The 18,908-nt window shown below is 37.7% G+C and overlaps 1 protein-coding gene across 8 annotated transcripts in view; it reads right to left on the bottom strand.

The window, feature by feature from the left end:
• LOC126280766 (uncharacterized) overlaps positions 1-18,908 on the bottom strand; it is a 108,467-nt gene that overhangs the window by 48,002 nt on the left and 41,557 nt on the right. For all 8 annotated transcript variants that reach the window (XM_049979795.1, XM_049979794.1, XM_049979796.1 and 5 more), the window contains exons 5-8: positions 16,824-16,977; positions 4,594-4,629; positions 4,346-4,510; positions 3,965-4,171 (exon numbers count right to left, since the gene is read on the bottom strand). In XM_049979795.1, the coding sequence (XP_049835752.1) occupies positions 3,965-4,171; positions 4,346-4,510; positions 4,594-4,629; positions 16,824-16,977 (562 nt within the window). The remainder of the gene's footprint in view (positions 1-3,964; positions 4,172-4,345; positions 4,511-4,593; positions 4,630-16,823; positions 16,978-18,908) is intronic.

Raw genomic sequence — 18,908 nt, forward strand, 5'->3', positions numbered from 1 at the left:
TAAGGATGTAGAAGCTTATCTCACTAGGGGTAAGATAGATACTGCCTACAGGAAAATTAAAGAGACCTTTGAAGAGAAGAGAACCACGTGTATGAATATCAAGAGCTCAGATGGCAGCCCAGTTCTAAGCAAAGAAGGGAAGGCAGAAAGGTGGATGAGTATATAGAAGGTTTATACAAGGGCGATGTACTTGAGGACAATATTATGGAAATAGAAGAGGATGTAGATGAAGACGAAATGGGAGATACGATACTGCGTGAAGAGTTTGACAGAGCACTGAAAGACCTGAGTCGAAACAAGGCCCCCGGAGTAGACAACATTCCATTAGAACTACTGACGGCCTTGGGAGAGCCAGTAATGACAAAACTCTACCAGCTGGTGAGCAAGATGTATGAGACAGGCGAAATACCCTCAGACTTCAAGAAGAATATAATAATTCCAATCCCAAAGAAAGCAGGTGCTGACAGATGTGAAAATTACCGAACTATCAGTTTAATAAGCCACGGCTGCAAAATACTAACGCGAATTCTTTACAGACGAATGGAAAAACTGGTAGATGCAGGCCTCGGGGAAGATCAGTTTGGATTCCGTAGAAATGTTGGAACACGTGAGGCAATACTGACCTTACGACTTATCTTAGAAGAAAGATTAAGAAAAGGCAAACCTACGTTTCTAGCATTTGTAGACTTAGAGAAAGCTTTTGACAATGTTGACTGGAATACTCTTTTTCAAATTCTAAAGGTGGCAGGGGTAAAATACAGGGAGTGAAAGGCTATTTATAATTTGTACAGAAACCAGATGGCAGTAATAAGAGTCGAGGGGCATGAAAGGGAAGCAGTGGTTGGGAAAGGAGTGAGACAGGGTTGTAGCCTCTCCCCGATGTTATTCAATCTGTATATTGAGCAAGCAGTAAAGGAAACAAAAGAAAAATTTGGAGTAGGTATTAAAATTCATGGAGACGAAGTAAAAACTTTGAGGTTCGCCGATGACATTGTAATTCTGTCAGAGACAGCAAAGGACTTGGAAGAGCAGTTGAACGGAATGGACAGTGTCTTGAAAGGAGGATATAAGATGAACATTAACAAAAGCAAAACGAGGATAATGGAATGTAGTCAAATTAAATCGGGTGATGCTGAGGGAATTAGATTAGGAAATGAGACACTTAAAGTAGTAAAGGAGTTTTGCTATTTAGGAAGTAAAATAACTGATGATGGTCGAAGTAGAGAGGATATAAAATGTAGACTGGCAATGGCAAGGAAAGCGTTTCTGAAGAAGAGAAATTTGTTAACATCGAATATAGATTTATGTATCAGGAAGTCCTTTCTGAAAGTATTTGTTTGGAGTGTAGCCATGTATGGAAGTGAAACATGGACGATAACTAGTTTGGACAAGAAGAGAATAGAAGCTTTCAAAATGTGGTGCTACAGAAGAATACTGAAGATAAGGTGGATAGATCACGTAACTAATGAGGAGGTATTGAATAGGATTGGGGAGAAGAGAAGTTTGTGGCACAACTTGACTAGAAGAAGGGATCGGTTGGTAGGACATGTTTTGAGGCATCAAGGGATCACAAATTTAGCATTGGAGGGCGGCATGGAGGGTAAAAATCGTAGAGGGAGACCAAGAGATGAATACACCAAGCAGATTTCTGAGAATGTAGGTTGCAGTAGGTACTGGGAGATGAAGCAGCTTGCACAGGATAGAGTAGCATGGAGAGCTGCATCAAACCAGTCTCAGGACTGAAGACAACAACAACAACAACGAGTTTTATAAGTCATAATTTTTAAAATTTCAAACTGTGTTAATTATATGAATATTATTCCATATAAATTATCAATGTTTAAAAACAGTGTTTAAACTGCTGCTTATCCCCACCCTCTCCACTCACCATTAATTTATCATGCGATTCCTGACAACATCTTTCCCTCACACCTGGGATTCCCAGGCATTGTTTTTTTTTCCCAAATTTGAGGACCCACCCTGAATCTGCAGTGGAAAGCAGGAGCTGTCAAAATGTTCCAACAACCTTACCAGGGCCTTTACTGACAAACAGAATCACATCCAGCTAATCCATAAACAGATCTCCCATGCCATCTCTTCCTCTGACAACACCCAAAGTAGTGTTTCACCACCCACTCAACCTACAAAATAACCTTGTCATACCTGTTCCAATCCTGCTCCCAATCCTGCACCCCATGGACCATTGCCTTTTGGTCGATCCAGGAGCAAGACCTATCCCATGCACCAACTCACCACCTCCTACTGCAGTCCAGTCACAGGTGTTTCCTATCCTGTAAAAGGCAGGGTCACACTTGAAAGCAGCCACATTATATATTACTGTGCAGAATTCTATGTGGGATGATAAGTAACAAAGTGTCTACTCATATAAATGGCCACTGCCAAACTGTGGCAAATTGTAAACTTCCGTACACCACAACACAAATGGCTTCAACAGCTGCTTCATTACACAAACCATTCAGATAATCCCTTTAAGCAAAAGTTTCTATGCATTACACAGATTGAATTTGTCTCTATGGCATATCCTGTACTCTGGCAATCCTCCTGGCCTAAACCTTCACTAATCTGTTTCCCACCACCTCACCTTACCTTTTCCCTCCTCTCTTCACTCTTTACTACTTAGATGGTGTACTGCTGCCATCTCCTAACAATAACCCACCCCCCTTTCCCATGCAGGCATTTTCTCTCTCTCTCTCTCTCTTTCTCTCATCTCCCCCCCCCCCCCCCCCCAACCCTCACCCTTCTTCCTTTCCACTTTCTCTCCCTGTCCTCCCATTCATCTCCACCTTGTTCTCCCCCCTCTCTCCATCTATTATATGTCCTACCTCTGAACTCCTTTTGTCTTGTTGAGCAGCTGCTGAGTCATCCACTGAGAGACCTGCCTCACATTATCCCATGATCCCCCTTCCCTGCATTGTGCATCCTTCTCTATCCCATCCCACCTCGATCTACTCAGGCAACTGCTCTCAATAATCTGTAGCAAGAGGAAGAGCTTGAAAGCAATTGTGAATACTGTATTCTTTTGTATGTTTATATGTGCCACAAATCAGTCAGCTCTTTGTGAATGGTTGCCTTTCCTTAATTGCATGTAGAAAAAAGTGTTAAGTAACTGAAACAACCCTTTCAAATAACTAAAATTATTTAAACAGCACACACCAGGAAAGTTCTGAAGGGGCAACAATGTCATCTATTACATACTTAATTGGCATTTGGAGTGACAGCTCATACCAATGATGGGAGCTGTGAGCCACTGCGCTGACTTACTGGTGGTCCAACTTCAGCAGCTTTCCTGGATGAGCTTTCCTGGATGAGCTACATCTTCTGTTTGAGCTTTTCTCAGATTTCTCTTCAGACCCACGAAACACTAACTTTGTCCTAAAAAATCTGTTCTTATCAGCGTAACATCTCATATATCCTGCATTGCAGCTTGCTGTTGAAGTCAGCAGTAGCATGCTCCAGCTTGGAGTTGCAGTCGGGATGCCTTAAACCTGTTTCATGTACCCAGAAACCTTCCTAGTGAATCAGTCTATCTATTAGTGAAAGCTGTATTGAAATCTCTGCAGTAGTACCTGAGATTATCCCACATGTACAGAAAGAAATTGCGATGTGGACTTTAATTTATAAACTGTACTGATATTTCCAATGAGATCCATCATTCACCATTAGGTGGCTATGCCATCATTTCCACAGTGGCAAGGGACTTTAATTCATCATAGTTCAGCCAATTTGCATGAATATTTAGAAATTATAAACATAATTCCATCTCTCTCTATTACTGAAAACCGTACAAAAATTCCAAAAGTAGTTCCTGAGATAAGCCCAAACATACAGACAGAAACCATAGCAGGAGACTTTAATTTATATAGACAGAGATAGAAGGATAAGGCACTTACATAACAATACTAATATTTTTAAAGAAACTAATTGACTTTTTCTTATAGCTTACCCATGTAACTGAATGCTGCATAAACAATAGCAAGGCGAGATGTAGGACCAAATGATCCACGAAGTGACACGTAAAAACCAACATCAACAGGAACTACATGCTCTCTGTAGCGTGGTGGCTGCAACTGTGTCACTGGATGGCGCAGAGTTTCTAGTACTGGTTGTTCAGATGTAACACCACGTAGGATTTCAAGTTCAGTGTTTCCGGCTACCAATAAGACAAATTTCTTAGTGGTCTTGATGTAATAAGTTAGTATAATCACACAATACACACTTGAAATCTATGTGGAATTTCTAAATTTATAATTGTCAATAATTTGATCTAAAACAAATTAAGAGGAATGTTAAAAACTGAAAACTGATGTAATATGCAGTCACTCACCCATGTCCATAAATGTTGCTACTTTCAAATACAGATGCGTTTTGAGATGTAGATAGTTTTTTGGGGGTCTTATCAGCCACACACAGTCATACATTTTAACTCCATTTGTTACCATGTTCATCATAGTTATAGCTCCACCAAAGTTTTCTACCGTACCTCCACAATCTGAAAATAATTTATCAACTACAGTATTTTACATTTTATTGTTGTGAGAACACTTTCTAATATTACAAAAAACTGAATTTTACCTGTAACTGGTTTAATTGCTTTCTCAGGAATGTTACCTGCAATAACAAAAATTATTGTTATAAGAATTTTTAAGCAGTGTCTTAGAAGAGAAATGTTAATATTATTTTACTCTTAGTATTATTTTCAAAACTACCATCTACATAACTGATGAAGTTGTTACAGTGCACAAATTTGATCTAAACTTAGCATTCAAGAATTTGGAGTAAACAGTGAAAAGATTGGTTTCTGACAATCTGAGAACTGAATATAGGCAAACCCTGTTGCTTTTTACCTGAGTACTGTTGCATTAATCACCAAATGTGTAACATTGCCTCAAATTACAATTGTGTAAAATTTTTTATGCAGTGCCATAGTTTCATAATTTACATCCATATTTATGATTGTGTTCTGTAAGTCATTATATGAGTGTATTGGGTGGGAGAGGGTATGGGAAGATACTTTCTATGAATTCAAAAGTATAATTATATATTTTGTTTCAAAGAAAGATTATGTTAACAACTTTAACATTAATCAAACTACACAGTAAGATTCTGTCCTCAATCTAAATTTTTCTCCATGTTTTGTATTCTATTTTCCCATGGCAGTGCAGAAAAGAACACTTGATTCTGAATGACTCATACTGCACCCACAAGCTTAAATGCATTCATGAGTCATTCTACAAGCTTGATTCTGAGGTGGGTAACTTCTTTCCCTTTTCTTATAATTTGTCATTATTTAAACATTATAATATAAATCATGAATAAGAAATATTGTCAAAAGCCAAATGGTGCAGATTTATTAATTCCAACTTGTTTCCTACAATTGCCATACACCATGACTCAGAGTTTGCACTCACTTCTCCTTCTCTTCTTCATCTGTACATATTCCTTTTATCTTTTCACATGACTAAGAAGATATGAAAGAAGGATGGCATGGATGAAGCAAATTATGTGTGGGAGGAGTGTTATGTGGAATATGAGTGGTTTTGGAATGAATCTATTAATATAATGGACGATAGTGTGAATGAATTTTATGGTAAAAAAGAATATGAATCATTAATAACTATCAATGATGTAAATGAGGTGTGAACAATGCAGATAATGAATGAAACTGCTGGTAAAATAAATGATATTGAGCAGGAAGGTAATTTCAAAGGAGCATGTGTGTCATTGGAGGTTAGTGGTGATGTAAATGAGGAGCAGTTAGTTGTGACTAAGGTAGATAATGAAATGTAAAAAGAATGTTTGCTGATAGTGAATGAAATGGCCAGAAAAGCTGCTGAGCTTAATAAGGAAAAGGTATAGGGAATTTTGACAATTAGCAGTAATGTAAATGAGTTACCAATAATTGAAGTGGAAGCAAATGAGACTGACTAACAGTGTAGGGATTTGGGTGAAACTATGAATAACCCTGATACTAGTATGAGTGGTTTTGTTATGCAAAAAGTTGTTGCTACAAATGTTGACGTCTTTGATGATGCTGAGGCAGTGTGTTCAAGTAATGAATGATGTTCTTGGCAAAATAGGTGACACTGTGAATGAATGCCAGATTGTGAATGAAGGTGGGAATATCATTGTAAATAGTAATGAAGGTAATCTGCCATTAATTCAAAATAGTGTAACTGATGTTGAGCAGACTGTGTACCATTAGTAAGCAATGTTGAAACAGACATCATACAGTTAGTAAGTGAGACGGTTGAGAAAGTTAATGCTAATGTAAATAAGGTGGTAATGAAAAATGTGCTTGCTGAAAAGGCAAAAGTTGTTATAGCAAAGAATGCTGTAATTCAGTTGCCAAAAGTAGCCACACTAAGGTTACTAGAAGTAGACAATGCAGTAAGTAGTGTGATGGGGACGGAAAGAATTTTTATAGACAATAAAGTAAACAGTTTGTAAAAAGTAATATTTAATGTAAATGCACAAAAAGTTGTTACTAATGTAGCTGTGATGCTCAGCAAATTTGTGTTTTCTCAGGGTTGAATGTACAGGAGTAGTATTTTGCACCAATATAGCAAATGTTTTAAAAGGTACATGTGAAATTTCATCCATTTTCCAAAGGCTTGATGGTGGAGCAGGTGTCTGATTCATTGGGAATCCTCAGATTGGGAGGGGGTACACTACTCTTTACTGAGCACACCAGTTGGCATGTAGTGTATCCCAGAACTGCATGATTTCATTCTTGCTTTTTGGAATCACTCCATTCTCTGATTATTGTATTCATAGTATGAGGAGGAGAAGTTAATAAACTTCTACTATCTGCAAGTGTACATAAACATGTAATATTCTACTAATCAAATTTTCTGTGTGCTTTTAGGTTAGAACTTTGTATGATAATGCACAATGATTAATTCAGTAAATTGCAGTTTTGTTAGAGGTGGGCATGATAAGACATCCTCTGAAACATTACTAAATGGCTTCTCTGAAAACTACCTATAACAGATGGTTAGGAACCCCACTCATGATAGAAATGTATTGGATCCAAGGGCAAAGAGCAGATCTGACCTCTTTGAGGATATCCACATCGAAACTGGTATCAGTGATCATGACATGGTTGTGGCAACAATGACTACCAAAGCACAAATGACAACTAGAACAAGCAGAAATATACATATGTTCAGTAAACTAGATAAAAAAATCAGTGGTGTCATAACTCAATGAGGATCTTCAAACTTCCAGCACAGGGCACGAGCATGTACAGGAACTATTGCTAAAGTTTAAAAGAATAGTTGACCATGCACTGGATAGACATGTATCCAGAAGAACAGTTCATAATGGGAGGGAACCTCCATGGTATACAATCACTGTAACGAAATGTGTTTGACTGCCAAGAGGGCATTGTGTGATGCCTTCAGTGACTACCATAGCAGAATAATGTCAAATGATCTTTCACAGAATCCAAAGAAATTCTGGTCTTTTGAAAAGGCTGTTAGTGGCACCAAAGTTAGTATCCAGTCTTTAGTAAATGAGACAGGAACTGAAACTGAAGGCAGCAAAGCAAAAGCTGAATGCTTAACTCCATTTTCAAGTGTTCCTTTACAATGGAAAACCCAGGATAGTTGCCCCAGTTTAATCCTTGTACCACAGACAAAATAAATGAAATAAGTATTAGCATCAGTGGCATTGAGAAACAACTAAAATCATTAAAACTGAACAAAGCTCCAGGGCCCAGTGGAATGCCTGTCAGATTCTATACTGAATTAGTGGCTGAGTTATCCACTCTTCTAACTATAGTCTATCACAGATACCTCAATAAAACCGAGTCCAGTTCTTGGAGAAAAGCAGAGTCACACCTGTCTGCAAGAAGGGCAGAAAAGTGATCCACAAAACTACCATCCAATATGCCTGATATGGATTTGTTGTATAATCTTAGAACATATTCTGAGCTCAAACATAATGAGGTATCTTGAACAGGATGACCTCCTCAATGCCAACAAGCATGGATGCTGTATACAGCAATCTCGTGAAACCCAACTCGCACTTTTCTCACATGACATACTGAAAGCTGTGGTTCAAGGCAATCAGGTAGACGCAGTATTTCTTGATTTTCGAAAAGGATTTGACTCAATACCTCATTTATGCTTATTGTAAAAAGTATGATCATATGGGGTATCAAGTGAAATTCGTGACTGGACTAAGGACTTTCTGGAACAGAGGAAATAGCCTGTTATCTTGGATGGAGAGTCATCGTCATATATAGAAATAACTGCAGGTGTGCCCCAAGGAAATGTGTGGGACCCTTGCTGTTCATTTTGTATATTAATGACCTTGCAGACAATTTAATAGTAACATCAGGATTTTTGCAGATGATGCAGGTGTCTATAATGATGTACTATCTGAAAGAAGCTGAGCAAATATTCAGTCAGACCTTGGTAAGATTTCAAAGTGGTGCAAAGATTGGCAGCTTGCTTTAAATGTTCAGAAATGTAAAATTGTGCACTTCACAAAAAGAAAAAGAAATGTAGTATCCTATGACTACAATACCAATGAGACACTGTTGCAACTGGACAACTCATAAAAATAACTGTGTGTAACGCTCTGCAGGGCTATGAAATGGAATGATCACATAGGCTCAGTTGTGAGTGAAGCAGATAGTAGACTTCAGTTTATTGGTAGAATTCTGGGGAAGAGCAAACAGTTTATGAAGGAGATTGCTTACATATCACTCACTTAGTCAGTTCTGGAATGTTGCTCAAGTGCGTGGGAACCGTACCAAATAGGACCAATGGAGAATATTGAACGTATACAGATAGGGGCAGCATGAATGGTCACAGGTTTGTTTGATATGCTGGAAAGTGTCACAGAGATAATGATGAAACTGAACTGGCAGATCTTGAAGACAGACGTAAACTATACGGGAAAAAAAATCTATTAAAAGTTTCAAGAATTGGCTTTAAATGATGACTCTAGGAATATACTACTATACCCTATGTATTTCTCATATGGAGATCCCGAGGATAAGATTAGAATAATTTTCTGCATGAACAGAAGCATTTTAGCAATCATTCTTTCCACACTCCATACATGAAGGCAACAGGAAAATACATTAATGACTGGTCAGTGGGATGTACACACTGCCATGCACCTCACAGTGGTTATCAGAGTATAGATGTAGATGGAGCATCATATAAGAGGATGGAAGCAAAAGATTTGTCAGTAGAAATTTTGGGAAAAAATGTTGTTTTGTTTTGTGTGCAATAATGATGAAATCCTGAGAAAAAATAAATTTCATTCAGCAAATATTGATGTAAAAGAGAGAGGTAAGCCAAAATATGATGAAATGTGAAATTTATTATAATTGTTGTGAAAAAAGAAAAAGAAAACTGTATGTTTACAAAGCAATGGTAATTTGTACCATAGCAGTAAAGGAAATGTACTTAAAATTAATTCAGGATCATTTTCGTGCAAGTATTTCTGAAAATGGTATAAAGTCATTTGTTCAGTTTAACATAAATAATATGTAATAGATTATCATTTTAGTAAGTGTGTGTCATGTTATTATGCTTCAAGTTATAAAATTTTGAGTATATGAGACTTTGAGATATGTGGGACCGAGTGCAATACAGTTAAGGACTACATTGTAAGTTTTGTTGATCTATTAATACTCTAAGGATCATCTTAGAGCAAAGTAAATAATTTTATGCAGCCATATACCTGGCATTCATTAATAACTGGAGTCAGGCAGGGATGTGTTTTGCCACCAACACTTTTCCTTCTGATGCTTGACTAGTTTATTAGAAGTCACAGCAGGCAGTAAAAGAGGAATCCATGAATGTATGGAGAATTTAGACCTTGTTTTATCAGCTCAAAGACAGACAGATATGAATGATAAGTTAAACTCTCTTAAAAAGAATCAAATATTGCTGGGCTTAAGATAAGTACAGGTGAAACACAGAGATGACAATAACTTCTGGGAACATAGACATATGCCTATTGGTGGTGTAGTTGCAGATGGAAACTGTCAAATTATTCATGTTCCTGGGTGATGGTGTATGGAAGATGGCAGAGCTGGACTGGAGGAGACATGAAGAACTGGACAAAGAAGGCACATGTTGCCTTCACGCAGATGTATCCAATATGGCAAAACAGAATTATCACAGGCAAAAGAAAAATTTGTATAAATGTTGAGGCTATGCCACATGCCAGTAAAAGCTGGAAAGTAGACAAGAATATAGTATCACAATTATACAGCTTCTATGGCACTTCATATATATCTGTTGGCCAGAAAAAATTAGTAATGAGGACCTACTGATAAAAACAAATCAGATACGTACAGGAGATCATATACCTGATAGTGGAGATGACGGGACATACACTGATGTGGCTAGACTGAGCAATCAAAATAAATGCATTAGAATTCAATCCAGAAGGGATAAGGAAAAAAGGCAGGCTCAAAGGTACACTGATATGGATGGTAGAAGGGAAAGCAAGGAGAGTTGGCAAGACCTGATCAGAAGTGAGGAATATTGTCAAAGGCAGAGGTGGATGGAAAGTTCTTCCCATTATCAAAATAATTAAGTCAAATCATCCCATTATCAAAATAATTAAATCAAATCATCTCCTCAATAATTATTCCCCTAATCCTTGAAGACACTAACTTGTTCCATCTTGTTTTCTAGATGAATTGCATTTTTTTTTTATTGCTTCTTGCGTTCACATTTTGTGTAAGACATTGGACACTATGACACTACCAAATTAGATTTGTATTACCTTTTTGGCTATGTATTCTACTGTTTGTTAAGTTAGAATTTGTTCAGTATTTATTTGTTAGTAGTTTTTTTTCTTCTGGGGACGGTTTTCTTTACATTCAAAAGTATAAATGAATCAAACCTGTTCATTGTGTTTGCTTAAAGATGCAAAATAACATCCTGATGCAAATACACTGGCAGCATGAAATACTAGATTTAATTTTAAGTTTATAACCCTTTTGATGATAGTTTGAACTTAAATTTAATCCCCACAAGGAGTTTTATCTAAATTTAAACATCTCAGACAAGCAATTCATGTATGCATACAAGCTAAAGGTATTTTGTAATGTGTGGTCTACATTAGGATACATGCAGAGCATTGGACTGTGAATCCTCCAATACTCACTCGTACGGACAGCACATGTCATCCACAACACAAACAACATATTTGGACACTTTAAATGGTGTATGTGAATGATTTGTAAGAATGCTTTATTGAAATACAAGGATAATATATTTAATACACAAATAAATAACGTATACATGAGGTGATAAATATTTTTTGAAATTGTTGGTAAATAGCTTCAGTACCCCTCTGATAGTAGTCAACTTGTCATTCTGTATGTGGACATTTCTATCAAGGATACTATCAAACGCCATACATCATCAGTGCAACCTGAATCAGTTTTCACTCAAACATAAGTAACATGATTCTAGCCTGTTGCTTTTTGAGTTATCCCACAACTTTGATAAACTCTTTCTAGAATGTTGTTTAATTGAATAGATAAAAATATGTACTCACCAAGCAGTGGCAGAACACACACATAAAAGATCATTGTAATCTGCAAAGTTTTCAGAGCCAGTGGCTCCTTCTTCAGCAGAAGGATTGAAAGGGAAGGAAGAAGGGTGAAGGAAAAGGACTGGAGATATAGGAAAAGGGTAGATTTCAGAAAAGTCACCCAGAACTGCAGGTCAGGGAAGACTGACCATATGGGATGAGAAGGAAAGCATCTTTCAGTTCTGCATAAAGTTACATAAATGATTTGTTTGAGGTATTAGATCAAAACATCATCTGAATAGTGTAAGAGTAGCAGCATTGGATCAATTTTAAGGCAGTTGTTTTTCTCCCAACACACACAGATCACCTGGATCAGAAAATAGCAGTTAACTTTTGTTTGCTGGATATACTTTGTAAATAATGTGTATGATACTCACTCATAGTTAGATATCAGGCACTAAAGTCATCTCCAGGCATTTGCTGAAGCAAGGATATGAAATTTTGGTACTGATTTTCCGTTTTCATCATTTTGTTATCCATCCATTTTGGTGTAGGTATTTTCCAGTTATAAAAATTATAACTACAGTAAATTGCTCCATTTTGTGATTGAACATATTTCTAATATAAGTTAAACTGTGGAAACTCCAGTTAGGAATATGAATGATGTATGAAAAGACAGATTGCTACTTAGTGTAAAGAAGACACATTAAGTTGCAGGCAGGCACAATTAAAATGTGCTTAGATAAAGCTTTTAGCCATAGCCTTCATAAGCATAAGAGAAGCAAAAAACAATCACACACACAAGCAAGAACATGTCACACACACATGACCACCAGCTCAAGCATCTTGGACCAGAATGCAACTATCATGTGAGATGCAAGGTGCAGTCTGGATGGGCCAAGGAAGAAAAAGGGATAGTAGTGTATGGATTGGGAGAGATTCAAATGCTGTCTGGTGGAGTGTGTAGGGACTAGAATGCCAACAGGTGCACCATCATTAGGTTGTGGGAAGAAAAGGAGTAGAAAGGAAAGACAGTCAGATTCAATGGCAGAGGGCAGCAAATAAACAGGCTGGGAAATAAAACTGGGGAGGAGATGATAGGACAGGGGGTTGGAAACTTTTGGGTGGAGGGTGTGGGGACAGTATGTTACTGTAGGTTGAGGATGGGATAATTGGGAAGCAGAGAATGTATTGTAAGGATAGCTCCCATCTGCACAGTTCAGAAAATGTGGTATGGAGGCAAGGATCCAAATGACTTGGGTAGTGAAGCAGCCATTGAAATCAAGTATGTTATGTTAAGCTGCATGTTGAACCACAGGGGGGGGGGGGGGGGGGGGGTCTACTTTGTTGTTGGCCACAGTTTGGCAGTGGCTGTTCATCCTGGTGGACATCTGATTGGTAGTCACACTAACACAAAAAGTTGTGCGATGGCTGCAGTAGAGCTCGTAAATGATGTGGCCGTTTTCACAGGTGGCCTAGCCCATGATGGGGTAGGACAAACCTGTGACAGGACTGGAATAGGAAGTTCTGCATTGGTGGATTGGGTAGGCATTGCACCCGGGTCTTCCACGGGATATGAGTGGCACAAGAATCATATCCCTGTGGAAGACCCAGGTGCAACACGTGCCCAATCCACACACACCCAACACGTCCTATTCCAGTCCTGTCACAGGTTTATCCTATCCATCAGGGGTTGGGCCACCTGTGAAAGCAGCCATGTCATTTACCAGCTCTGCTGCAATCATTGCACAGCTTTTTATATTGGTATGATTACCAATCAGCTCTCCACAATTATGAATGGCCACTACCAAACTGTGGCCAAAACACAGTAGACCACTTGTGGCACAAACACAGCTTAACATAGCACACTTGATTTCAATGGCTTCTCCACTACCTGAGCCATCTGGATGCTTCCCTCCACCACCAGCTTTTCTGAACTGCGCAGGTAGGAGTTATACTTGCAGCGCATTCTCCACTCGTGTAATTATCCCATCCTCAACGTACGGTAACATACTTTACCCGTACCCTCCACCCAGCAGTTTCCACTCCCTCTGTCCTATCATCTCCTATCCATTCTTGTCTCCCACTCTGTTTATTGGCCACCCCCTGCCGATGCACCAACCCATCTTTCTCTGCTCATCTCCTTTCTTGCTCCTTTTTTCTCCACCTCCCTGTCCCACAACCTCCTGATGCTGCAGCTGTTGGCATTCATCTACATCTACATCTACGTGGCTACTCTGCAAGTCACACTTAAGTGGCTGGCAGGTGGATCATCAAACCACCTTCACACTCGGACAGCGCATGGGGAAACAAACATCTGTATCTTTCCATGCAAGCTCTAATTTCCATTATATTATTATGATGATCATTTCTTCCTAAGTAGGTCAGCATCAACAAAATATTTTCACACTCAGAGAAGAAAAGTTGGTGATTGAAATTTCTTGAGAAGATTCTACCGCAATGAAAAATGTCTTTGTTTTAATGAGGTCCATCCCAAACCCTGTATCATGTCAGTGATACTCTCTCCCCTATTTCACAATAATATAAAACATGCTGCTGTTCTTTGAACTTTCTCAATGTATTCCATTAGTCCTATCTGGTAAGGATTTCAGACTTGCAGCAGTATTTGAAAAGAGGACGGACAAGCATAGTGTAGGCAGTCTCTGTAGCTCTGTTAGATTTTCTAAGTTTTCTATTAAAACACAATCTTTGGCTTGTCTTCACAACAACATTTTCTGTGTGTTCTTTTCAATTAAAGTTGTTTGTAATTGTAATTCCTAGGTTTTTAGTTGAATTTATGGCCTTTAGATCTGACTAATTTAGTGTGTATTCAAAGTTTTACAGATTCCTTTTAGGACTCATGTGGATGACCTCACACTTTTCATCATTTAGTGTTGGTTGCCAATTTTCACACCAAACAGATATCTTTTCTAAATCATTTTACAATTTATTCTGATCTTCTTATGACTTTACTTGATGATAAATGACAGAGTCATCTGCAAACAACCTAAGACAGCTGCTTGATTGTCTCCTAAATCAGTTATATAGATAAGCAACAGCAGAGGGCCTATAACACTACCTTGGAGAATGACAGAAATCAATTCTGTTTTACTCAATGAGTTTCTATCAATTCTGATCTCACTGACAGGAAATCACAAATCCAGTCACATAACTGAGATGATATTTCATAAGCACGCAATTTCACTACAAGCTGTTAGTTTGGTACAGCCCTCTGGAAATCTAGAAATACAGAATCAATTTGAAACCCCTTGTCAATAGCACTCAACACTTGCTGCATATCGACATTAATGATATGGGCCTGTAATTTAGTAGATTACTCCTACTACCTTTCTTGAATATTGGTGTGACCTGTGCGACTTTCCAGCCTCTGGGTATGGATCTTTCACACGGCAAGTGGATATATATGATTTTTAAGTGTGGAGCTATTGCGTCAGTATACTCTGTTAGCAACCTACTTGGTATACAGTCTGGAGAGGAACACTAGCTTTTATTAAGTGATTTAAGTTGCTTCACTACTCTGAGGATATTTACTTCTAAATTACTCATGTTGGCGGCTGTTCTTGATTCAAATTCTGGAATATTTACTGCACACTGCACCAGACAGCATTCGTCTCTCTCTCTCTCTCTCTCTCTCTCTCTCTCTCTCTCTCTCTCTCTCTACCTGTACACTACTATCCCTTCCCCTTCGCTGCCCCCTTCAGATTACCAGATTGCTGCTTGCATCCCACATGATAGTTGCATTCTGACCTGAATATGCTGGAGTTGGTGGTCATGTGTGCATGAGGTTTGCTTGCTTGTGTGTATCAATGGTGTGTGTTTCTCTTTTGCTGAAGAGCACTGTGGCTGAAAGCTTTATGTAAGTTTCTTTTAATTGTACCTGTCTGCAACTTCATGTCTCTTCTGTATGTGAAACACCAATCGGTGTAACATAAGTTATGTTGTTAACTTCTGTCTGAGACATTTATTATGCTGTATTCTCTGTGAAGATCTGAAGTTATCAGGATTGAAATGCAGGAAGCAAAAGCTTATATACAATTTGTAGAGAAACCAGGCTGCAATTATAAGAGCCGAAGGATGTGAAAGGAAGGCAGTAATTGAAAAGAGAGTGACACACAATTGTAGCCTATCCTACTTTTGTGTAACATAGAGCAAGCTTTAATGGAGACTAGGAGAAATTTGAGAAAGAAAACAGCACCAAAGGACTTAGAAGATCAGTGGAACAGGGTGGATAGTGTGAAGAGAGATTTAGATTAGTAACTGAGATGCTGAAAGTAACTAACAAGTTTTACTAAGTAACTAACAAGTTTTACTGGTTCAGCAATAAAACACATGACAATCAGAGAAGTAAATATGATGAAAAAAGCGACTGGAAATAGCAGATAAATCTTTTCTCAAAAAAGGAAATATGTTAACACAGAATATAAATAGTGTTAAGAAGTCTTCTCTAAAAGTATTTATCTGGAATGTAGTCTTATATGGAAGTGAAACATGGAAAATAAACAGCACAGATGACAGGAGAAGAAAAAAGAAGAGAACAAATGCTTTTGAAATTTGGAATGTGGAGGTAGAGAAAATACTGAAGATTATGTGGGTATGTAAGATAAGTAATTAAGAGATGGTACAACCTGGTTAAATGTAAGCAGTGTAGGAAAAGACAAATGGCTACGTACTGTAAAGAAGTCATGTCAAGTTGCAGACTGGCACAATCAAAAGATACTCACATATAACCTTCATCAGTAAAGAACAAAAGGACACACACACACACACACACACACACACACACACACACAAAGCAAGAACACCTCACACCTCATGCATACGTGACCACCTCTGTGTGTGTGTGTGTGTGTGTGTGTGTGTGTGTGTGTGTGTGTGTGTGTGTGTGTGTGCGTGCGTGCATGCGTGCGTGCGAGCGTGCGTGTGTGTGCTGGTAGGGGCGTGCGTGTGTTCCTGGGGGGGGGGGGGGGGGGGGCAGAGGGAGGGGGAGGGGAGGGTTGGAGAATTGTAGGAGGACACACAGGCTTTAATATAGTAAACTGATTCAAAGGTGTAAAGTTGAAGATATGCAGGGATGAAGAGACTTATGCTAGGTGGACTAATGTGGAGAACTGTATCAGACCAGACAAGACGACAACAACAACATATAGCATCAAAATTTTGTATTTGTATGCCATTCACATAGATTTTCAACCCTCAGATCACATTTTAGATGTGTAATAACTGGTCTAGTCTACATAAATATATAAAGATATCTGAAATCATCTTACCAGTAACAAAGGAATAAACTGCTTTGTATCCCAAACTAGTTCCCCCATTTGCGTAGAATCGAATTAATAAGGAAGGTCCAGTACTAAGTATGACAGGTGGACGGAACAAAGCTCCACTGCTCACATCTATTCTTTGTCCATTCCAGTCATAAAACTAGAAATTATGAACAGGTAAATTTATACAGGAGGATAAACCACAATTTGACAAAAATGTAATTGAGTACTCCATTCACATATTTCTTTGAACAATGAGTAAGAATATGTTGAAAGTAAATTGACTGTGGAGCGCAAAATCTCTATCATTCATCAGTTGCAATGATGTAGCTTCGCCTTAGATCCAGAAAACATGGCAATAAATGCAATAAAAATCTTTACAATTAAGCACAGAACCATGTGTATCATAGGAGTCTTAGCCTGACATTATAAAAAGTATAATTGTAAAATCTTTTAATGGTGTGTGTCAAACAGGAAAAGATCACTTATAAAAATTGCACAAAAAGCATTCAGTACTTTTAAACAACTTAAAATAAAAAGGAAATAGTATATATATGATTTATTCATTTGTAATAAGGAATCATCAAATGGATACACTGATTTATTATTGAGGACATAAACAGTAACCAGTTCATGGCATTCAAAGTTTCCATGGGCAATAGTTTATTGTCCATGGATGCTGTTCAGGTTATTAGGGTACTTTATTGGTATCACATAAGTAATGAAGCGTTGACATCTTTCTAGAACACTGAAACACATGCATGCCCAAATATCTGAAAACATAAGAACCACATATACTGTTTCATCTGAGATTTTTCTCAGTTTTGGAAAGAAAAGGCCAGCAAGCTTGTGTTGCAAGTCTTCAAAATGTGATTTCACTAGTCTGGAGGTGACAATATTATACAACACAGGGTGACCCTGACCCGCACTAACTTCTAGCACTTTTATTGCTGCTGGACTATTTGTTAGTCTTCAAGTTTTAATGTGCCATTAATATATCTCAATAAAACAAGCATCACACTAGATTAATTCAAGACTACTCTATTGACTGGACACATAAAATTCTACTTTAAAAATAATATTGTCCATAATGGGAATCAGACAAATGCTATCCATCAATGCTGGACATCACATGAAATATGTAATAAGCAGTATTGTTTGGGCTGATTCTGGCTACACATTACAAAAACATAATTACAAAAATCTTCCAAAACACCATGTAAAATGTGCCTGGTGACTGGTGACTCTTTGGAGGGATAGCCTGTATATAATAGTTTCTGACAATTATGCAAAAAATTGGTTGCTCAAACAAGAACATTAATAAAGATAGTTCAAAACCTCTGATGATGACTCACAATTTATTAAATTATATAAAATCTTATACGAGTAACAGATTGCATCTGGAAACTTAAGCTAGTGCTTCTGGTGAAAATTATTTACATTTTCACCCATGAGCAAAATTGTTTATAGCAGACAGATGTAGAACTCTGTTACTTCATTTAATAGGAAACATATCTTCAAGATTTTCAAGTAATCATAAGGAGGTAATTTGCATTGTAATTCTTTGTTTCTATCTCAAACTAACAGTGTATTTTATTTATTTATTCATCCAGGGATCATCTCAGGATTTGTCATCATAGTGCAGTGAAAATAAGTAGCTTAAAAATATACATAAGCACAGAACATATAAGAATGCTTTATGAGGACTTCCAGGTGCACTAAAATTCATACTTTCTGAATATTTAGCTTTTGGAGACTCAACTCTAGACATTTAAATACTATTTTAAGAACAGAGAATGGTCATCCAGAAAATGTAGAAGAACTTTTACATAAATCTCAATGTGTGATGTATATGACCAGTTTAGATTTAATTTCAGATTTTCCTCAGATACCCCTGGCTCCTGACTCAAGGAGATGTACTGCTTTTTTATATGGTAGTAACTGTTATCAATATTCTGTTGTTCCATTTAGATTAAATGTTTCTCTGTTGAAGTTTATTAGGACACTGGATCCTGTTTAGGGATGTGAAATTTATTCTAAATTAACTGATTATGTAAATGATACCCTTGCAACTGGAAAGATTTTGGTAGA

Source organism: Schistocerca gregaria, chromosome 1 (assembly GCF_023897955.1).
Source record: "Schistocerca gregaria isolate iqSchGreg1 chromosome 1, iqSchGreg1.2, whole genome shotgun sequence".
NCBI lineage: Eukaryota > Metazoa > Arthropoda > Insecta > Orthoptera > Acrididae > Schistocerca > Schistocerca gregaria.